Source organism: Ziziphus jujuba, chromosome 9, assembly GCF_031755915.1.
Source record: "Ziziphus jujuba cultivar Dongzao chromosome 9, ASM3175591v1".
Taxonomy (NCBI): domain Eukaryota; kingdom Viridiplantae; phylum Streptophyta; class Magnoliopsida; order Rosales; family Rhamnaceae; genus Ziziphus; species Ziziphus jujuba.
In genome coordinates this window covers 10,487,670-10,506,204 of record NC_083387.1, presented here as the reverse complement: position 1 = coordinate 10,506,204, position 18,535 = coordinate 10,487,670, and the positions used below count along the sequence as shown (strand labels likewise).

Here is an 18,535-nt window from a genome sequence, read left to right as displayed (position 1 = left end):
ACAAATTCTCCGTATGTAAAATATGTTGATTTGAATTTCATATTACAGAAGGAAACAAAATAAAAACAAATATATTTGCAATGAATTCAGACAGCTGATGAAAATATATAAGGTCATAAATTGAAAATCCTTCCATTTTGATTTTTTTTTTTTTTTTTTGGGTAAAAAAATCCTTCCATTTTGTTATTCAATATTTATGAGATTTAACATAATACTATCGAAAGGTTGTTTTATATGCATATAAATATGTTGAGGCTCGCTCCGTACAAGAGACTTTGAATTATCTCTCCATCTATCCATTTTCACTCTAATTTCTCTATTCTCCGTTAACAATCTTCAACGAGGTTTTTCTTCTTCTCCTTCTCTTTTTTTCTTTTTTCCTCTCTCTTTCGTTTCCCTATTTTTATTATTTCAATTATAAAATATATCCAAAATGTTATTCAGTAATTATTTCCCTTCATTTTGTAATCTAAATGGCAAGAACAAAGTACAACAAATACTACCCTTCAACATATTTCACTTATAATTTGATATATTCTTTTTGTCATGTATACATTTATTGGACATCATTGAACAGCTTGTAAGCGTCTAATGGTGCTTGTATGCGGCAGTGGAAGAAATTAGTCTGTATCCTTGTTTATATATGTAAATTTGTACTAATATTGATTATATATTTATCTTGTGATTCGTGTAGATCAAAAATCAATCACCATGATGAAGAACTCCAATGGTGTCCACTACAATCCCACCAAAAAGAAGAAGGTTTTGTTCATATTGGGTGCAACAGCAACAGGAAAATCCAGACTTTCCATAGATATTGCAACCCATTTCCCAGCACAAATAATCAACTCAGACAAAATCCAAGTCTACAAAGGTTTTGACATAGTCACCAACAAAATGCACGAATCCCAACGTCGAGGAGTTCCACATCATTTGCTAGGGTTTATATCTAACCCAGATGCAGACTTCACAGTGCATGAATTTTGTCACTACGTGGAAACCACCATCAATGATATCACACAACATGGATGCATTCCCATCATTACTGGTGGATCAAACTCGTACATCAAAGCACTCGTAGAAGATTCTGACATCAACTTTCGGTCTAAATACGATTGTTGTTTCCTTTGGGTAGATGTCTCGTTACCGGTATTGTTCGAGTACATAGGAAGAAGGGTTGATCAAATGGTGGAAGATGGCTTAGTTGAGGAGATTAGAGAGATGTTCAAGCCGGGAGCAGATTATTCTAGAGGTATTCGTCGTGCTATAGGTATCCCCGAGTTGGAGAAGTATTTCTTGGTGGAGAAGAAATTGAATGAGGATTTGGGTGGTGATTATAAGGAAGCATTGCTTAGGGTTGCAATTGAAGAAACCAAAATAAATACTTGTAAGTTGGTTTTTCGTCAATTGGAAAAGATTCATAGGATGAAGAATGAGCTTAGTTGGGAAATGCATAGGATTGAAACAACTGCTGTAATTGAGAAATATGGAAAAGAGAGAACTGAGGAATTGTGGAACAAACTGGTGTTGAAACCAAGTTTGGAGATTATGGATCGTTTTCTCAAAAGGGATTAAGATGGGGAGTTGAAAGTGATATGTTTTAACTTTAATTGTTAAATTTTGCAAGGCAATTTTTTGAACTGCTTAATGATGAAAAGGTTTTTTTAAAAAATAAATAAATACTTGTGGTTTTTGTGAGGAAACCGGGCCTTGAGATCTATATATGCCGTAGTAAGTTGTATCTTTTTGAATAAATTCAATTTAAGCTATGAAATTTATGTGGGATTTACTTTCCAATTTGGCAATTTAATAATTCTGAAATCTTGTCAAAATTAATACACCTTTACATGAGTCTCTGAAAGGGATTAATGCTAATTTTAATCTTTTTTTATATTTTGGGACCTCAAACACAATTTTATCAATTAATAGTTTGCATTCATGGAAAATCATGCCAGGTGTTGCAATTTTGGAATCTTTCAATATTAGACAATTTAACATTTGAGGGGTTGAAAGAAGAAGAAAACTTTTCTCTTTGAAAGGTACTGGATTCAAAGAATTCCATGTATTTTCACCTTATAAGACTCCATTCTTATAAAAGCTTATTGTCATATTAGTGGTTATTTAATTTTATATATAGTTAATATTTATTGTAAAAGGTTAAGAGAGATTATGGAAGAACAAAGAAACAAAAAAGTTCTATATAGTTGAGTTTTAATAAAAATACTTGGAATGAGAAAAAAGCTAGCCCAAAATCGTGTACGTACTATGCATATTATAGAAATGTACAAAAAAAAATAATAATAAATACAATAAATAAAAACCCTAACAAACGTCTTAAACGTATAAAAAGTACCAAAATAGTGTCCTATGCGGGCAAATTTCTAGTACCGACTATCGTGAGTACAATCTTTTTCTCCGTACTATGCATATTTAAAAAAAAAAAATTTATTTTATTAATTTCAAAAGTCTGAGTATATTATCTAAAATGAGGGGAAAAAAAAAAAAACGATTGGTGAAATTTTATTGTACAAAATCTTTCATGCCAGTGTTTGTTTCCAAACTATATATGTCGTGGCAAAAGCGATAAAAATATCAAATTGAGTTTTTTTGGTAAAAAAAATACCAAATTGAGTCGGTTAATTATGAGCCACAAGTACAGAAGTTATACAACTTTAAACTAAATGAAATTCTTGAAAACAAAAAAATCTAGATGAAATCAGTTTCATAGATTTTGTAATTATAATTTATAATTAATGACCTTTGATTAAGAATTAAATACTATTACCCATTTTGTTAAATTTCTTCTCAATTTCTTGCCAAAATTTCTTCAAATTAAAGAAAATTTTACTTGCCAAATTACCATGTCTATATTCATTTTTTCTTTCTTTCGATTTTAAATTCAAAATATTTTAGTAAATAAAATTCAAGGGTTCTAATTAATGGAAATTTAATTTAAGATTAATTCATGTAATTTTACTAGTTAATTTAAAGGAAATTTAAACTTTTGTGAAGTTATCATTTTTTTTTTTCTTTTCATGAAGTTAAAAATAAATTATCCTCTCATGAAGGTTGAATTTTAAACTGAAAAACAGATACTCAAAAAAAAATTAAAAAAAAATGAACATATATTTGAGGAATGAAAGGGAAAGAAAAAATTTGAGATAGATGGGAACTAACTCTCAAAATCATCAAAATATAGTCAATATTAAAGAAAAAGTTTTTTTGAAGCAAGGAAGACTCAAGACCAGTCTTCACTTTATGCAAGCTTTTTCTTTTTCTTTTTTTTTTCTCTTTTTTTTTTTTTTTTAAGATGCTTTTTATTATATTGTATTATGGAATAGGTATTTCTATCTCTCATATAGATGAGATATTTTTCAAATTTTTAAATAATATTTATTTTTTTCGAAATAGATAATATATCAACTAAATAACTTACTGATAACTTTTAAAAAAAAATAGCTATTTCATTTCCTCTTCTATATCTTAGAGTGAAAAAAAAAAAAATGGTAGAAGCATTATCTGATTCGTGATGAATTTTTTCTTCTATTTTTTTTTTTATCTACTTTTCATTTGTTCATCTCAAATGTTTATTAGTATGATTAATGGTAGTTAAAATTGGTTAAGTATGCATTTTAATTGATTATTAACTTGAAGGAAAAACAAAATAAATACCAACACAATTTGATGTTGATTCATGTAGTTTTTTTTTTTTCTTCACTTTGCAGTTAAATGAGATACCTAACAAACTTTACTTATCATTAACTAACATTTAATGTAAACAAATTACTCGCAATACAAAATTAGGTCTTATCATGAAACCAAAAATAAAATAAAATAAAATAATCACACTATTCCTGGTTGTTTTGTAATACATTTTTTTTTTTTTCTGTTTTCTTACATTTTATTTGGCACATCAAGAGGAGAAAAAACCTAAGTTCATAATTCTACCACCTCCAAGGTTATTTTAATTTTTTACTGAAAATTTTCTAGCGAATTTTATTTCAATCTTTCATATGCATTTGTTAGGTATAACTGCTGATGTGAACGTATTAAGTCAATAATCACCTTTTTATTTAACTTCTTTTATTTAACCTCCCTGGTCCAGATTACATGTTAATAATTTATTTTTTTAACACTTTAAAAACGTAATATAGAAAAATAAACCCACAAAGATGGCCAATTAAATTGTTACTGAGAGCCTAAAGAAATTCTCATAATCGGAACAATTGGTTTATGTTTACAGGATTTTGCTAACGAGGGCAACTGGCTGTGCGCGACAAAATAAATTTACACATCTATCCTTAAAATAGACCGGCATAATACAGTCGCCCACTATATCAACTAGCAAACCCTTGGTTTATATACTCTCATTTGGTAACTAACACAAAAGGCATCCCTTGGTTTATATATCCTTCATTTTGTAACTAATACAAAAAGGTACTCAAAATTATAAGGATTTTTGAAGTTATCTATTTCCATAGCTTAGCCAAATAAGTTTCCAAATTTAAAACAAGAAACGGCAGCATTTGTTACAACTATTTGAAGTTTTAAATGCATTTATAAAATTAAATAACATTTCGCATAATGTCGTTGCCTAATCAAAATTTATCACCTAAGATCTCAAACCTACCAAAAAATCTCTAAATGGGTTCCATCTTCCAGTTCTTACTTGTTGTACAAGTAGATAGCTGTGAATACAAAGAAGCCTGCCATCTGCATCATAATATAATACAAACGATTTGTTAGAGCCGGGCATCTGGAGTGAACCAAATAATTAAATTATAAAAGGAACGTGCTAAAACTTTAATCAATACAACATCTTAATGTAGCTTATGGTGCCTTCAAATTACTTATATTCAAACTAGCAACAGAAATCGTTCTGAACATACATCATTGGAGGAGGAAATAGAAAAGGCTAAAACAGAACTGATACTGTGATAGAATAATACCATAGAGAATGCAGCTCCATAATAGGGATAAGCCGCTGGTATAAATCTTTCATATTCATTGTGTCTAAATGGCCGGACAGGAATCTGCAATTCAGAATCCAAGGTTTAAATATATACAGCACCAAACAAGTTAAAGTATTTTCAAATGCAATCATTTGGAAAAGAACACATCCCCATGAAAAAAATCAGTTGCGACATTGTTTACTGGTTAGTTATGACAAAGATGGAGTTCTTACATCCTTGTTTATCACACAACTCAATTGCCTGGACACTCTTTTACATCCTTGTTTATTACAAAATTAAATTTCGGCAAGTTATGACAAAGAGGGAGTTTGAGAAGTATACACAGAATTCTCAGCATTCAAATTCTTACCTCTCTTCAAAATAAAGAGACGAAAATAGAGAGAGGTACCAAAAAAAACTTTTAACTTAGGAAACACAACTTCAAATTAGTATGTTTCTTTAAGAAAATTGATAACTTTATTTGATTAAATGGTAATTAAGAAGTAATGGAATTTTTTATATAAATTATGAGAATTTTCATACTTCAAGAATATATACATAATGGGTGTTTAACGTTAACTAGTCAAGTTCATAGAGAATAAATGTTTACAGGATCATCAGTTACCTGCTTTGATAAAGATAAACTAGTGTAACCAAGCCTGTTATACTCAACCTTGAACTGGAAAACCCCATAAACATCTGGAACTTTAAATGATGTGAAATAATGACCCTGCTACAAAAATAATAATTAGAATAGGTGTTTTGGATCTAAAAATTTCAACATTCAAGGATGATAAAAATAATTTGATGCAGTACCTTCTGGTCAGTTGATAATGTCTTCAAAACATAGGGGCTCATCATGTAAAACTGCAGTTGAACATCATCAGCAACATATGGTTCCCAACTTGTTCCAGACCATTCATAGATATCGATCGAATATTCCTTCATTGAAGATCATAGCGTAAGCAGTTGCTGTCAGTAAAGAAATAGTTTGCATATGTTTTTCCCTTTTGCTGAATTCAAACGACATTATAAGTAAAATTACCAAGTCATCATTAATCCGGTATACTGCAGGTTCATCTGCTTCCCCAACTTTGTGGTGTCTTACATTCACTGCCTACAGATCAAAGCATGATTCTTTATATGGTGAGCCATAGAACAATTAAAAACATAAAAGCAAAATGAATCCCTGAAAATGATAAGGTCGTCCTTTACTTCATTCAATGAATTAATTTATTTCATCCTTTTTCTTTTTTTCTCTCCACTTTTTCTTTAGCCACAAGCCTCATAAACCATAACAGTTATCCAGAGTACAAACTAAAGCTTGTTCACTCACCTTGAGATGACCTCTTTCATGGAAAACCCATTTGCTAAGTTCAGTCAAAAATTGCTCGTTACCAGATTTCTCATGTCTGTTACCATAACCCAAAAAATGAATCATAAATCTCTCTTCAAGCACAAAACCTATGCATACGTTAAAGATGTGTATAAATATGCATGTTTACATTTGAAATCTCATAAACTAACCTTAACCGATAAGTTACCACTTGAACAGTTGAACTTATATTAGCCCTTTTCTCTTTAATTTTTTTATTTATTTATTTCAAAGAGTTTTGTACCAACTGCATGCTTCTATTAAAATCTGATTGGAGTAGCATACAGTAATGACTACATGTTTCAATATGGTTGACAAATATGTTGTGTTAAAAACACTGAGGCCAAGTTAGAACCATAATGTAGTAATTTTTATTAACTTGTGTTAATTGTCTTTCCTTGTGTCAAATTGATGTAGATACTTGGACTCATTTCCTAACAGTTAAAGTGATAAATAAAGCATCCAATATCAGCCTGACAATCAGCAGGTAATCAGGTGAGCATTAAAGTTGCTTCCATTTAGCTAAGGCATTGGTGGAACCTCATTTTAAAGTAATTATTGGAAGGTATGTTTATGACCAGCTTCAGGGTTGATTTTGGAATCAACAGAGTCAAGCTCAGAAAAAAGAGGAGAAGATGAAGAGTGGCTGTCAGCAAGTAGCAGAGACCTCTACTGATTCAACTGGGTTAGGCCAAGAATTTATGTCAAGACTTAAGACTCCAAGAAGATGTAGGAGACGAAAGGGCATTTGTGCTAGAACAGTTAAAAGATGTATTTCGGTACATAATAGCTTAACAACTTATAATAACATAATATGAAAATAATTCATCATAGATTAACTGCTAAAACTAAAAGCTACATGTCAACTCAAAAAAAAAAATTAATAATAATAATAATAACAATAATAAGGATTCATTAAATTTTTTTCATTAGATGGAAGTTAAAAAGAAATTTTTCTAGTTAACCTAGCAATGTAGAGCTAGAAAATCTTTTGTTAATGCTACAAGCATAACTTACTTAATAGCACTCCCAGCCTTCTGCACTCCAGACCTGAAAAATCTGAAAAAGAGGAAAAGCTTGTCAATGTAAGTAAGCATGCAATTAGAAATCTAATAAGGCAAAACCAGTACATACCGATTGCTGAATATGCTTAAAGAACCAGAGATCAAAACCCGAGCATTGTTCCTTGCCTGCAACCGACGAGATTTTATTTTAATAAAAAGGTCTGTTATAACACTTATAACAACAGTATTCTGATATTTAGTTGAAAGGTGGACTCAGAGTTTTCATGTGATGACTACTGTTGGAGTTTGCTACTGTCTCCAAGACGTTTCATATTATTTGAAGAGTTATTATTATGTTCAAAAGCTTTTAACCATTTTCAATGATATGAAATTGAAAATTGCTATTTGTCACAATTGATGACCAACACCATTAGGATCCATGCTTATGTTTCAATTACTAATAGGCTTATGCTAAGGGTTCACCTTTTAAAAAGTCAAAACTGATTTAGATGGATCCAACCACTAGTTGACATGTAAGCATGGATCCACAGGTGATGGTCACCAGTGGCAACAAATAGCAATACTCTATAAAATTTAGCTTCCTTAGCTAAGAAAAATTATCAATATAAATTTTTTTTTTTTATCCATGCATTAATTCAGCTCACATGCATACATACATCGTACAATCATCATCTATAAACCAAACGCCTCCACTGCCTATATGGTCCATGAAAGTGCAAGCATTAAGAGTAATATTGCTATTTCTGGTTATGTTTAGACCTGTTAGTAACTATAAAGCTGTTCTTATGCTTCTTAACATTTTACCTTGTTTCTCTCCTCGTTGATATGCACATATATGTCATCACATTCAAGAATATTCATAAATTTGTAGGTTTTAAATCTGTGTAATAGATAGTAACTATAGGACAGGCTATAATTGACTTTCGTATCCATCAATTTATTTTGTTCTATCTTCTTTTCTTTCTTTTTCCCCCCTTCTTCCATTATGGATATAATTGAAAGGAGAAACTAAAAAAACTTATTACAAGACTTCTTAGCACAGAGTCATTAAAAGAGGAAAGGGAGACAGAAGATGAAGTGTCCACATGCCTGCACAATTGAGACTAAAGATATAGCAGATCCAGTGAGTGATGGAGGAGATGACAGCTTCGACTTTGGATTGGCAGAATATGCTGAAGGTGAAGCTGAGAGAACTTTCAGCACCTAGAATGGTGGATACATAACAAAACATGCAGCATACATAAAATAAACTACATGTTTATATTACTAAAAATTTACATTATCTATGGCATATAGTTTGCCTGTGACCAAAGAGATTTGTATATTTATAAATAAAAGCAATAAATAAATGGAGTAGAATGACTATAGTAAGTTGCGAAGAAAGCCATGCCTTCTGTTGATCTCACAACAAATATAAAATAAGAACATCTTACCAGGCTACTGGTAGGATTTATGGTATGACCAATACCCTGGAAAAGAACAGGAGCCTGAGGCAGAATTAACCACAAACAGTAATCAGTAATATACACTACAATTGTCCTTGGCATTCACCAAAATAATGTTCGAACTAAACTAGAAATAAACTTGTATACACTTGTGTGTGTCTGCATGCTTGAAAATACAACAAATATAGTCACTTGCCTCAATTTTCTTGCTTCCTAAGATCACATTAGAATTGATAAAATCGTCACTGGCAATTAATGTATGGTCTCCTTCAGTGTCTGAAACCGCATAGCTGGTGTGATCAATGACCAGAGCATTCGAGTCCTTTACCCACAACAAGTAAATGTTAGGAACATATTGACCCTTAAATGAAACACATTATCTCCAAATACCAAAATCGAAGACAAACAATTTGATGTAAGTTTCACAACAAGCAATAGCTGAAGCATCAAATAAATATGTTCTTGATTATACACTTACACCCACCTCATCAAAATCAACTCCACACTCAGTAGCAATTTCTCGAATTAGATCAGAAGCATTAGCATCCGCTCCGATAATCAAATCATGTCCCGAATCGACAAAATCTAATATGGCAGCCTGATCAATGGATCCTCCAAATCCTAATTTAAACGAAAATCCGATTTATAACGAAAATAAATAAATTAATATATATATAAACAAATGAAATGTTTCTGAATTTTTTTTTTTTTTAACTAGAGAAAATTCAAAATACTAATTAAACGAAATCACACCACAAATTCCACGTCTAATAGCTATAATTAGTTAGGATTGCAAGCGATCTAAGCTTCATTTTCCTCAATTTTCTCTTCAAACAAACAAACGTTCAAAAACAAGAAGAATTTAAAACAGAAACGATAAAAAAAAAACTTACCTTCGATTGTGGGAGAAAAGAGAATTAATGCATCGTATAGATATTGTCCGTATCTCTGTAAACTGATCTTTGGATCATAAGCGAGCTTAAAATCTAGGTCGAATCCGCGGGATTGGAGGGACTTGAAGAACAAAGAGTGAGAGGATTGAATGGCGAGGTCGTCGAGCAAAACCAGGACTCGGCGATCGGTGGGCGTTTCGGGAGAGAAGGACTTGCAGAGAAATGGAAGAAGGAATACGTTTAGGGTTACGAAGCCCAGTAGATGTACGAGCTTCGACATTGTAGAGATAGAAGAGGGTTTCAGGGGGAGGGAGAGAGGCACAGTGACGGACGGTGAGTCTGATACTGAGACTGAGAGAGAAAATGCTAGTCCTGGAGGTTCCCGAGGTCGAGAAAATGTTTGGGTCGTGGGGTTTGGGGTAATTTCGATAATTTGCTTGCTCTTAGTGGGGTTATTTCGGTCAAGTCATGAATCAATGATATTAACTTAACGGACAAACACGTTTTCAATTACTAGATCACTGATTCTTTTATATTGCTTTGGAAAATAAAATAATAATAATAATAACGTGATTTATTTGGTCCTATGAAATTTTCAATTTTTTATAGTAATTATCTTAATATTATTTATAAAAATTCTCATATCAAAATTTTCAACCCAAAAAAAAAAAAAAAAAAAAACAATGAGGGCCCTTTTCAATATAATTTTTTTTTTTTAACAATAAAAGAGTACATCACGACCATTTTTTTTTTTTTTTTTTGGTTGAAAGAGTACATGACGAACTCAAATGCTTAAATTATATACATTATCATTTCATTTAACACATTATCTTTATTTTTCTTTATATTACTTTATAATTATTAACTAATTAGAACCAAGCACAAAACTCAGCTAATCCAGTTAAGGGACAATGGCAAGACACGTTTGGCATGGCTTCTCCATAGCTTTGTTATGATTTTTAAAGTTTAAAAGCCATTTTCGAGTGTGTTGACAGATTTTTAAAAGAACTTTAGATCTATAGAAGAACTTCTAAACATAACTAAGGCCAATAAAGAGTAGTTTTTCAATTAAGCTTTTATGGAGAAGCAAAATATTTTGAAGGAGTATAAACAAAAACTATCCCAAAGGCTTAGCCAACCAAGTCTCACTCTTTCCAGGTGCACACTAATTTGTTTCGTTACACAAGCCGAATTGGAGACTAATTTTCGGTTCTTGCCCCTTTAATGTTGCGTTTTTAAAGTTTTGCTGCTCATCAAATAAAGAACAAAAGAGATTCGAAGGTGCTTTGGTGTAGCTACTAGAACACTTGTACAAGAACCTTTGCTCACATCCATCAGTAAACCTTTTTAGAAGTTGAAATTGATAAGACATTGAATAGGGGAAAAATCACCAATTCAAAATTCATTCACTTCAAATTTTGTTTATGAGAACATTAACTTGAGGAGCCTAATAAGTAAAGGATCTAGTGATTAAATTGGAAAATTTTCAGGCCATAAAAAATGTTACACAGTTTCCTGCAGCAATAATGCAATGCATGTATGATGTTTATTATTACTATTAGTGCCGCCAAAAAACATAGAGCAATGCTCCAATATATATATATATATATATATATATCTAATCATTTAGCGATCCGCTAATAGAATTGCACAACCTGCTAGATTGCAGGCAAACTGAACTGAAAAACTTTGTCAGAGGCACCAAAGCATACCTCTTTCTTTGATCAAAAGCTAATTCTGCTTCCTGTTGCTACTTAACAACGGCATCAGCCGCATAAATCAAAACAAATATGATGCAAACTGTCTAAAATCTTATGCAAGAATTTGTAATTAACATATGAAGATCTCAAGTTTCAAAAGAAATAATTGTGAAAATAAAGCATTCATATAGCATGAGAAAGGTTTCAAGTAAATTCAAAGGTCTCCATCTGCAAGACAGTTAAGCCTACAAAATCATGAGATTCCTATAGCCTAAAAGCGGATACATTGAACTATGGGAAAATCCTTAGTTGCCTTCATACTTCGGGTCAGCTACCACATAGTGATATGCTATTACCAGTACAAAAATGAAGATACCCAGAAAATTGGCAAAAAAACCGAGGTCTTGATCATCAATCATCTGTAAAATCACATCCAACACTAGCATATTAGTACCAGTTTCAATGTATTACCGTATGAACATAATTTTGTACCATTTACATACAACATCACCAGTAACACTGAAATTAACTGACCCAGCAAAAAAAATGTTAAACCAAAGTTGAATAACCTAAAAATGAACTTGCCATAAACAAGCAATGAAGTGATAAAAGGGACTATTAGAAGTAATAAACCATCCAAAAAGAACATGCCAATAAAGTGTACGACCTCCAACAAAAACCCCTTTTTGCTGTTACTGGTTAGACAAGGAAACAGCCACAAAAAAATCAATTGCGGGAAAATTTCTCTCATCTTATCTTCAACTAGTAGAATTTCTACACTTTTGAATGGACATCTTCATTCAAACTACCATCACTAATTTTGCAACATGTATCATTGAATTCATTGTGCTAAATTAGATTCCTTAGTGATATATATTTACTTTCAATTGGAATTTCTCATCAACCATTGTTCAGACTTCCTAGAAACCTTCAGGCATTCCCAACTTTCCCTATTTCTCTAATCCACTCTCAGCCAACCTAGAAACCATTTGCTTGATTCCCATATACTACATGGGTGGTCATCTAGTTTCCGAATCCTAACTGAAAATGCACTTAATCCCTAAAAAATAGATTCGTTGCACAAAATCAATATTAGATTTAAACACATCCACCATTCGCATCCGGCGAAAATTAAAAGGAACAAAGCACCACCAGTACAATTACATCGAAACGTAGAAATAACATTACATATATTAGCAAATTATTTAGCCAATTTAAAGCACAATTCAGATAATAATATATATATATATATATATATATATATATGTATAGATGAAAATAACAAAATCGAACCGTAAACAGAATCCATATCTCAAACTCAGGAAACGAGTTACAGATCTACCAAACTAGTATCAGAAAAATAGATTGAAAAATATATAGATCGAACAGATCAAAATGATAGAAATCAAGAAAGGAAGCTTACGGTGTCGCAGGGAGAGTCTCAGTCAACGAAGTTCTTCGATTTGAGACAGTGAGGAACACGAAAGAGGCCGTACGGACTTTCACTTGCTGACCTGAAGAAGCTGCCTATTAATTCTAAAATGACCATTTTACACACTCTAGAAACGTTTTCTCATTGGACGGTCTAGATTGCCTTTCAAATTTTATTCGCACTTGTTATTTTGCGATTTAGGTTATAGATTTTTGAAAAATTATCATTTAATTTTTTGTTATTTTTAAAATTTATTAAAATAAATTAATTTATCATCTCAAGATTATATTTTTACAATATTATTTAATAATAAAACATATATTTATAATTTTTTTTTATCTTTTTAAATCCATTTGATATGCAAAATTGTATTAGTCTTATTGCATTAACTTATATTATTATCTTAGCTTGTATTGTTTGGTGTAGAATTGTACTATATTATCATTTTTTTTATAAAAAGTTGTTTTTATTGAAATATAATTGATTATTATTATTATTCACAAATTTTTTTACAAATAATTACATTATTCAAGATCAAATAAATTGATTTTTTCATTACATTATTCATCATATATTTAATAATATATGGTATAAAATAATTTTTAAATATTAAAAAAATAATAACTAACTACATTATTATTGAATTTTTATTATTATTCATTATAATAATTATATTATCTAAAAAATTACAATATTCAAAGTAAAAAAATTGGCTCATAAACTTGTTCTTGCCAGGTAAGCCCATAGAAGGACACTGTTCTGTGGTCTAAGTCCATAGTGGAGGAAAAAATACAAAAAAGAAAAAATAGTGATTTTTGAAAGAAGGAAAATAAAATAAATAAATAAATAAATAAAGAAGGGAAAAAGTCTAATGTAAGCTAATACAACCGTAACCACCCACAACCCCTCTTGGGTTAATTTAATGTTGCATAGAGTATTTAACAAATTGGCCTAAGATAACGTAATACATTTGTACCAAACACTGATCAGGTTAATTTTTATACAATCCACCCCTTTATCTATCAAACTAAATGCACCCAAACTGATAAAAATTAATAAGTAGATGTATTTTGATATATATATAAAACTAAAAGAAGATTAGCAAGAGAAAAATGAAGTAAACGAAGAATAAAGAATAAGAAGAGTCTACATCCTCAAAAAGAAGAGAAACCAAAGCGCATAAGGAGCACTAATATCACCATATTGGGGAGGTAGATCAGGGTGCGTTTGGTAAGCAGGACAGGTTCGGATCAGATAGGATAGAATAGTACAGTTTTGTATTTGGTATAGTTTCGAACTGAATGATGGATTAGCTGTTCTATGTTTGGTGCAGGATTAGACTGAATTTGACTATTTTTTAATTTTTTAATTTTTTTTAAAAGAAAAATTATAAAATTCTATTTATAATTACAATAAAAAATAATGTACTTAATTAATATTGAAAATTGATATATTTGTATTTACATATTTCATTTATCATTTTTATTACATCCACAAACTATATTAATTTATAATTTTAAAATTAAATGAAAATTAAATTATAACATAATATTTTATAAATAAAAATTAATGATAAATAAAGTTAATCAGTGAAATTTTGTAATTGTAATTTTGTTTTTACATTGTAATTAAATTGTAACAATTCTACTTCATTAACAAAGGTACTAACATCAGATAATGTTCCAACTAATTGAACTATAATATTAATAACGAAGCTATTCCACAAACGTACCCTAAATACTTTCCATCTATCATCCAAACAATTATCTGATACAGGTTCTGGATGGCTCAACAAAATCTTATGTAAGCGCAGTACTCCATGCAACACAGAATTGAAATATCGACTTATCGTCTCTCCCGATCTAAAAAATCTAGTGATAATTGTACGGTTCTTTGTATGATGAGCAATTATGTGCAGAAATATACACACTTGCTCTTGCAATATAACAATGCGATCACTTTTAACATATCCATCCTCATCTAATAACTGACATAAAGTATCAAATATTCTCCTATCCATCCTAAGCTAACTAATACAATTGACATCATTGTCTAGCAGACTATTTAGAAAAGATATACGCAATTCTGCATTCCTAGGTATTGATTTCAGTAACCTCTAATATTTCGCCTTATATATGCCCAGTACATATACATAAGCAAAAGTAACATAAAAGTCATACAAAAAAACTCTAATTGTGAATCATTTGGAAGCAAAAAGAATACAGCGACTTTTCTTCGATCCATATGTACTATTAAAAAAAAAATGCTTCAAGAAAAATAAATAAATAAATAAATAGCATATTAAATTTGAGATACATAAACTACTTTGGACGAAACAACGCAAATCAATTCCTTCCATTTGCCATAGGATGAGTATGACTAATCAAAATTTAATTCCACTTGTCATATATCAACTATGAAGCAAACCAGGATTTTCATTTGCCATTTTTCAAGTATGAGCAAGCATATTCTTAATAACATGTGTTATTTAACAAGCTGACTAATCCAATAAATCGTTTTCGTGTCAAGCATTTTTCAACTTACAAAGCATTTCTCATTCCATTTGTCATCAACCAAAGCACATACCGTGTTTAAGAAATTGTAACTTAATAAATTTTATGTATAAAACACTAAAACAAATGTAAGGTTAAAACACATATTTTATAACTAGGATATCACATGTAATAATGCTCCAAAACTGATCCGATATTTATGGTTGAAAGACCAAAATGCTTATAATTTTTTAAAACCCAGATCATCTAACAAAGAACAACCTGGTTGCCCTTAAAACCTGTGTCTTAAATGTTTCCATCTCACAAGTTTAAAAAAAAAAAATGGAATATTAAAAGAACAACAAATTATCTATTTTTAATTTAGTTTAGAGGCCATGTAAATTTAGTTGATTAGGCAGGTTGCAATAATTTGTAATGACATTCACAAATAATCCTTATAAATTAAATCTGTTAATTTTTCAATCTTAAGCAAAAACTTACATTCAATAATGTAATTTAAAAGCCTTTATTGTTAAAAAAACAAAATTAGCTGAATAAATCTCAAAATAAAGTTTGAAAGCTTGTTCACATTTTTAAGTGCATACTTAATATAATATAAAGTTGATTTTCTTTTTGGTTTTTGAACAGATAGTTATTGGCATGCCAATGGAAAACACCAAATGAGCAAACATGAGAGATTTTCCAAACATCATTCCCAAATTTCAACTGTTGCCACACATCATCAATAAAATGCTTCAAGATGGATTTTAAGATTTTCTTCAATGAAATACAAAGAAAAAATACTTAACAGGAAAACCAACAAACAAAATCTAAAATATTTAATCAACACCACTATTAAGAAGCACTATTCATCTAACTAAGCTTTTTTTGGCTGTCAAGGATCGAAGTGTCTCAATCACAAATTGCACTGCCTTTTTGTCTGACAGATCCAAGTCACAAGATAATCTATGAACTGCACAAAAAGAAAGGCATTATGAATAAAAGATAAGCTATAAACTACACAAACAATAAAGGTATTATGCAGAACAGATAAGCATATGCAGAACAACTGGATTATAATTATCTTTTCCTTCCATCTTACTTTCCACCCCTCTTATCTAACCAATCATGAGAAGAACAGTACATGAACTTTCAAGGATACAAGTTATAATTAAAAATATTCAAGAAGACATTTCTAAAGTTAAACAGCATGCATCCACTTCTTGATAAATACATCACAATTTGCCGAAGCAGAGTAGAGAAAAGGTTTATACATACAACGTAGCAGCTGATTAACATTTCAGATAGCAAAAATAATTATTTTCAAGTCATTAGAGCGAAAGGCAATATGGACAACATTAATAGAAAACCAATTGATTATGAAACCAAAAACAACCATTTATACCATCAATACCATCAATGATAAAGATTCTTACCTACCAGTTCTACACAGTATACCTAGCTTTTTCTCCTTAATTTCTTACCTAAAGCAAACAAGTAAAAAGGAGAGCAAACTATATGGCAAAATTGCATACACAATCACAATTCAATCAAACTCACATATATATTCTTCCAATATTCAACAGAAAGTAATAAAACCTTCACAGTTGATGTTCAGAACAATTACAAAGTGTGCATCAAAGAAAATTCAAGCAAAGCATAAGCATACATAATTAAAAGCCAGCAAGTGTAGACCAGGTGAACTTAGTTGGCTATGGGTTGAGGACAAAGTATTGGGACGAAAGGATTGCAACATAGGCAGTCCTAAAATTGGTGTGTGATGCTATTTGAAAAGACTAGCCACATTTTGGAAGATTTGAAGCTCTTGTAGATGTTGAAAATGTTAGTCTAAAAGGGTGCTAAGAAAGCTAGTTTTCAATGAGAAGGTGTTCTAAGGAAGTACTTTACACTATAGGGCAAAGCTTGATTAAAAGGTGATTTTTTAGTCGTATTTTCCACTGATATTCCTCAAGTGTGGTTAAAAGATTATATCAAAGAAAATATGGACCATCATATACATCAATCAAATTCACTCTGTAATTTTCTTCTTTTTATTGACTAATATATATATATATATATATGTATGGCTTTTACTTCATCAAAATGTGGTCATCAAATCGAAAATGTTTGTTTCATTTTACAAGAAATGTAATGGAAACTTGTTAATGTCCAAAATGCAGCACTTTATTGAATGCACTTAGCTTTTAGTTTGTAGACTCATTGCGATGCGTAATTTTGTATAGTACCAAGAACAGAAGGTCAAATGCAAAAGCAAGCAACACCAACTGCAAATTCTATATCATACCCACATTACAAGCCACCAAATCTAGGCAATTTGTCACTCTTTTTCTAAAAAGAGTGACAATGTAAAAATTATATGTAGAGATATTGCAAAGGAAATAGGAATTTAAGTTTCAACTATGTCATTGAGTTACCACACTAACCACAGGTTAAATCAACACCAAATGAGAACAATCAATCAAACCGACCCAAATCAAGATAGCACAAAGTAGACCACAACTAAGTTAGAACATTTCACATATTTCAGACACACAAGACAAAATTTAAAAAAAAATATATATATATATATATATACATGCAATCCATTAAGCTAGTTTTCATTGCCTAATTCTAGATCGAGTAAGATCGGCACATGAAGAAAAATCACAACATAGAAAGAAGAAGAAGAAACCATTATAAAGAAACCATTATACAGAGCTGCAGAGATGGAAGGTAGGAACCATACTCACCGACTATGTTTCTTTGTCCGAGTGATGCAGGTGTCCGGCGAGCTCCTTCGATCTTCTGTAATGAAAAGCCTTATCTATAATGAAATAAGAAGAAGAAGAACAATGCCTAAGCCAAATGAATATAAACCCAACCCGAAAGAAAACACAATTTGTAGAACAAAAAATTTCGAGTTTTGGTAAAACTTCTCTAAGGATTTTTTTTTTCTTTTTAGATATGTCGGCGAGGGATGGAAAGTGGGTTTCAAATCCACACCCACGATGACATACAGAGAGGAAGACAATTGACTTGCAAATGGAAGCCCTTCCCCAACCCAAAAGAAAATAAAAATTGAGAAAAAAAAGCTTCCCAAAAGCAGCGAAAAGGTAAAAATTCTAAGGATTTTTTTACTTTTTAGATATGTCGGCGAGAGATGAAAAGTGGGTTACAAATCCACACCCACGACAACATAAAACAGAGAGGAAGATGGAATC

General features: G+C 30.7%; 3 protein-coding genes across 3 annotated transcripts; 1 reads left to right on the top strand and 2 right to left on the bottom strand.

Moving 5' to 3' along the window:
- The first annotated feature begins 711 nt into the window (after nt 1-711).
- On the top strand, nt 712-1,575 carry LOC107433909 (adenylate isopentenyltransferase 5, chloroplastic). Its single transcript, XM_016045307.2, has one exon. The coding sequence runs from the start codon at nt 712-714 to the stop codon at nt 1,573-1,575; it is 864 nt and encodes a 287-aa protein (XP_015900793.1).
- Nucleotides 1,576-4,438: 2,863 nt separating this feature from the next.
- Nucleotides 4,439-10,102, bottom strand: LOC107404441 (dolichyl-diphosphooligosaccharide--protein glycosyltransferase 48 kDa subunit). The gene is made up of 13 exons (XM_016011388.4): nt 9,691-10,102; nt 9,282-9,418; nt 8,994-9,119; nt 8,786-8,839; nt 8,442-8,555; nt 7,462-7,517; nt 7,345-7,386; nt 6,289-6,364; nt 5,998-6,069; nt 5,769-5,894; nt 5,578-5,682; nt 4,950-5,033; nt 4,439-4,713 (listed from the first exon to the last, which is right to left on the bottom strand). Exons 1-13 carry the CDS (start codon nt 9,968-9,970, stop codon nt 4,666-4,668), a joined length of 1,320 nt encoding a protein of 439 aa, XP_015866874.1. The 5' UTR covers nt 9,971-10,102; the 3' UTR covers nt 4,439-4,665.
- A 1,379-nt stretch (nt 10,103-11,481) lies between these two features.
- LOC107404578 (dolichyl-diphosphooligosaccharide--protein glycosyltransferase subunit 4A-like) lies at nt 11,482-11,809 on the bottom strand. Its single transcript, XM_025068714.3, has one exon. The coding sequence runs from the start codon at nt 11,807-11,809 to the stop codon at nt 11,696-11,698; it is 114 nt and encodes a 37-aa protein (XP_024924482.1). The 3' UTR covers nt 11,482-11,695.
- Nucleotides 11,810-18,535: the final 6,726 nt, after the last annotated feature.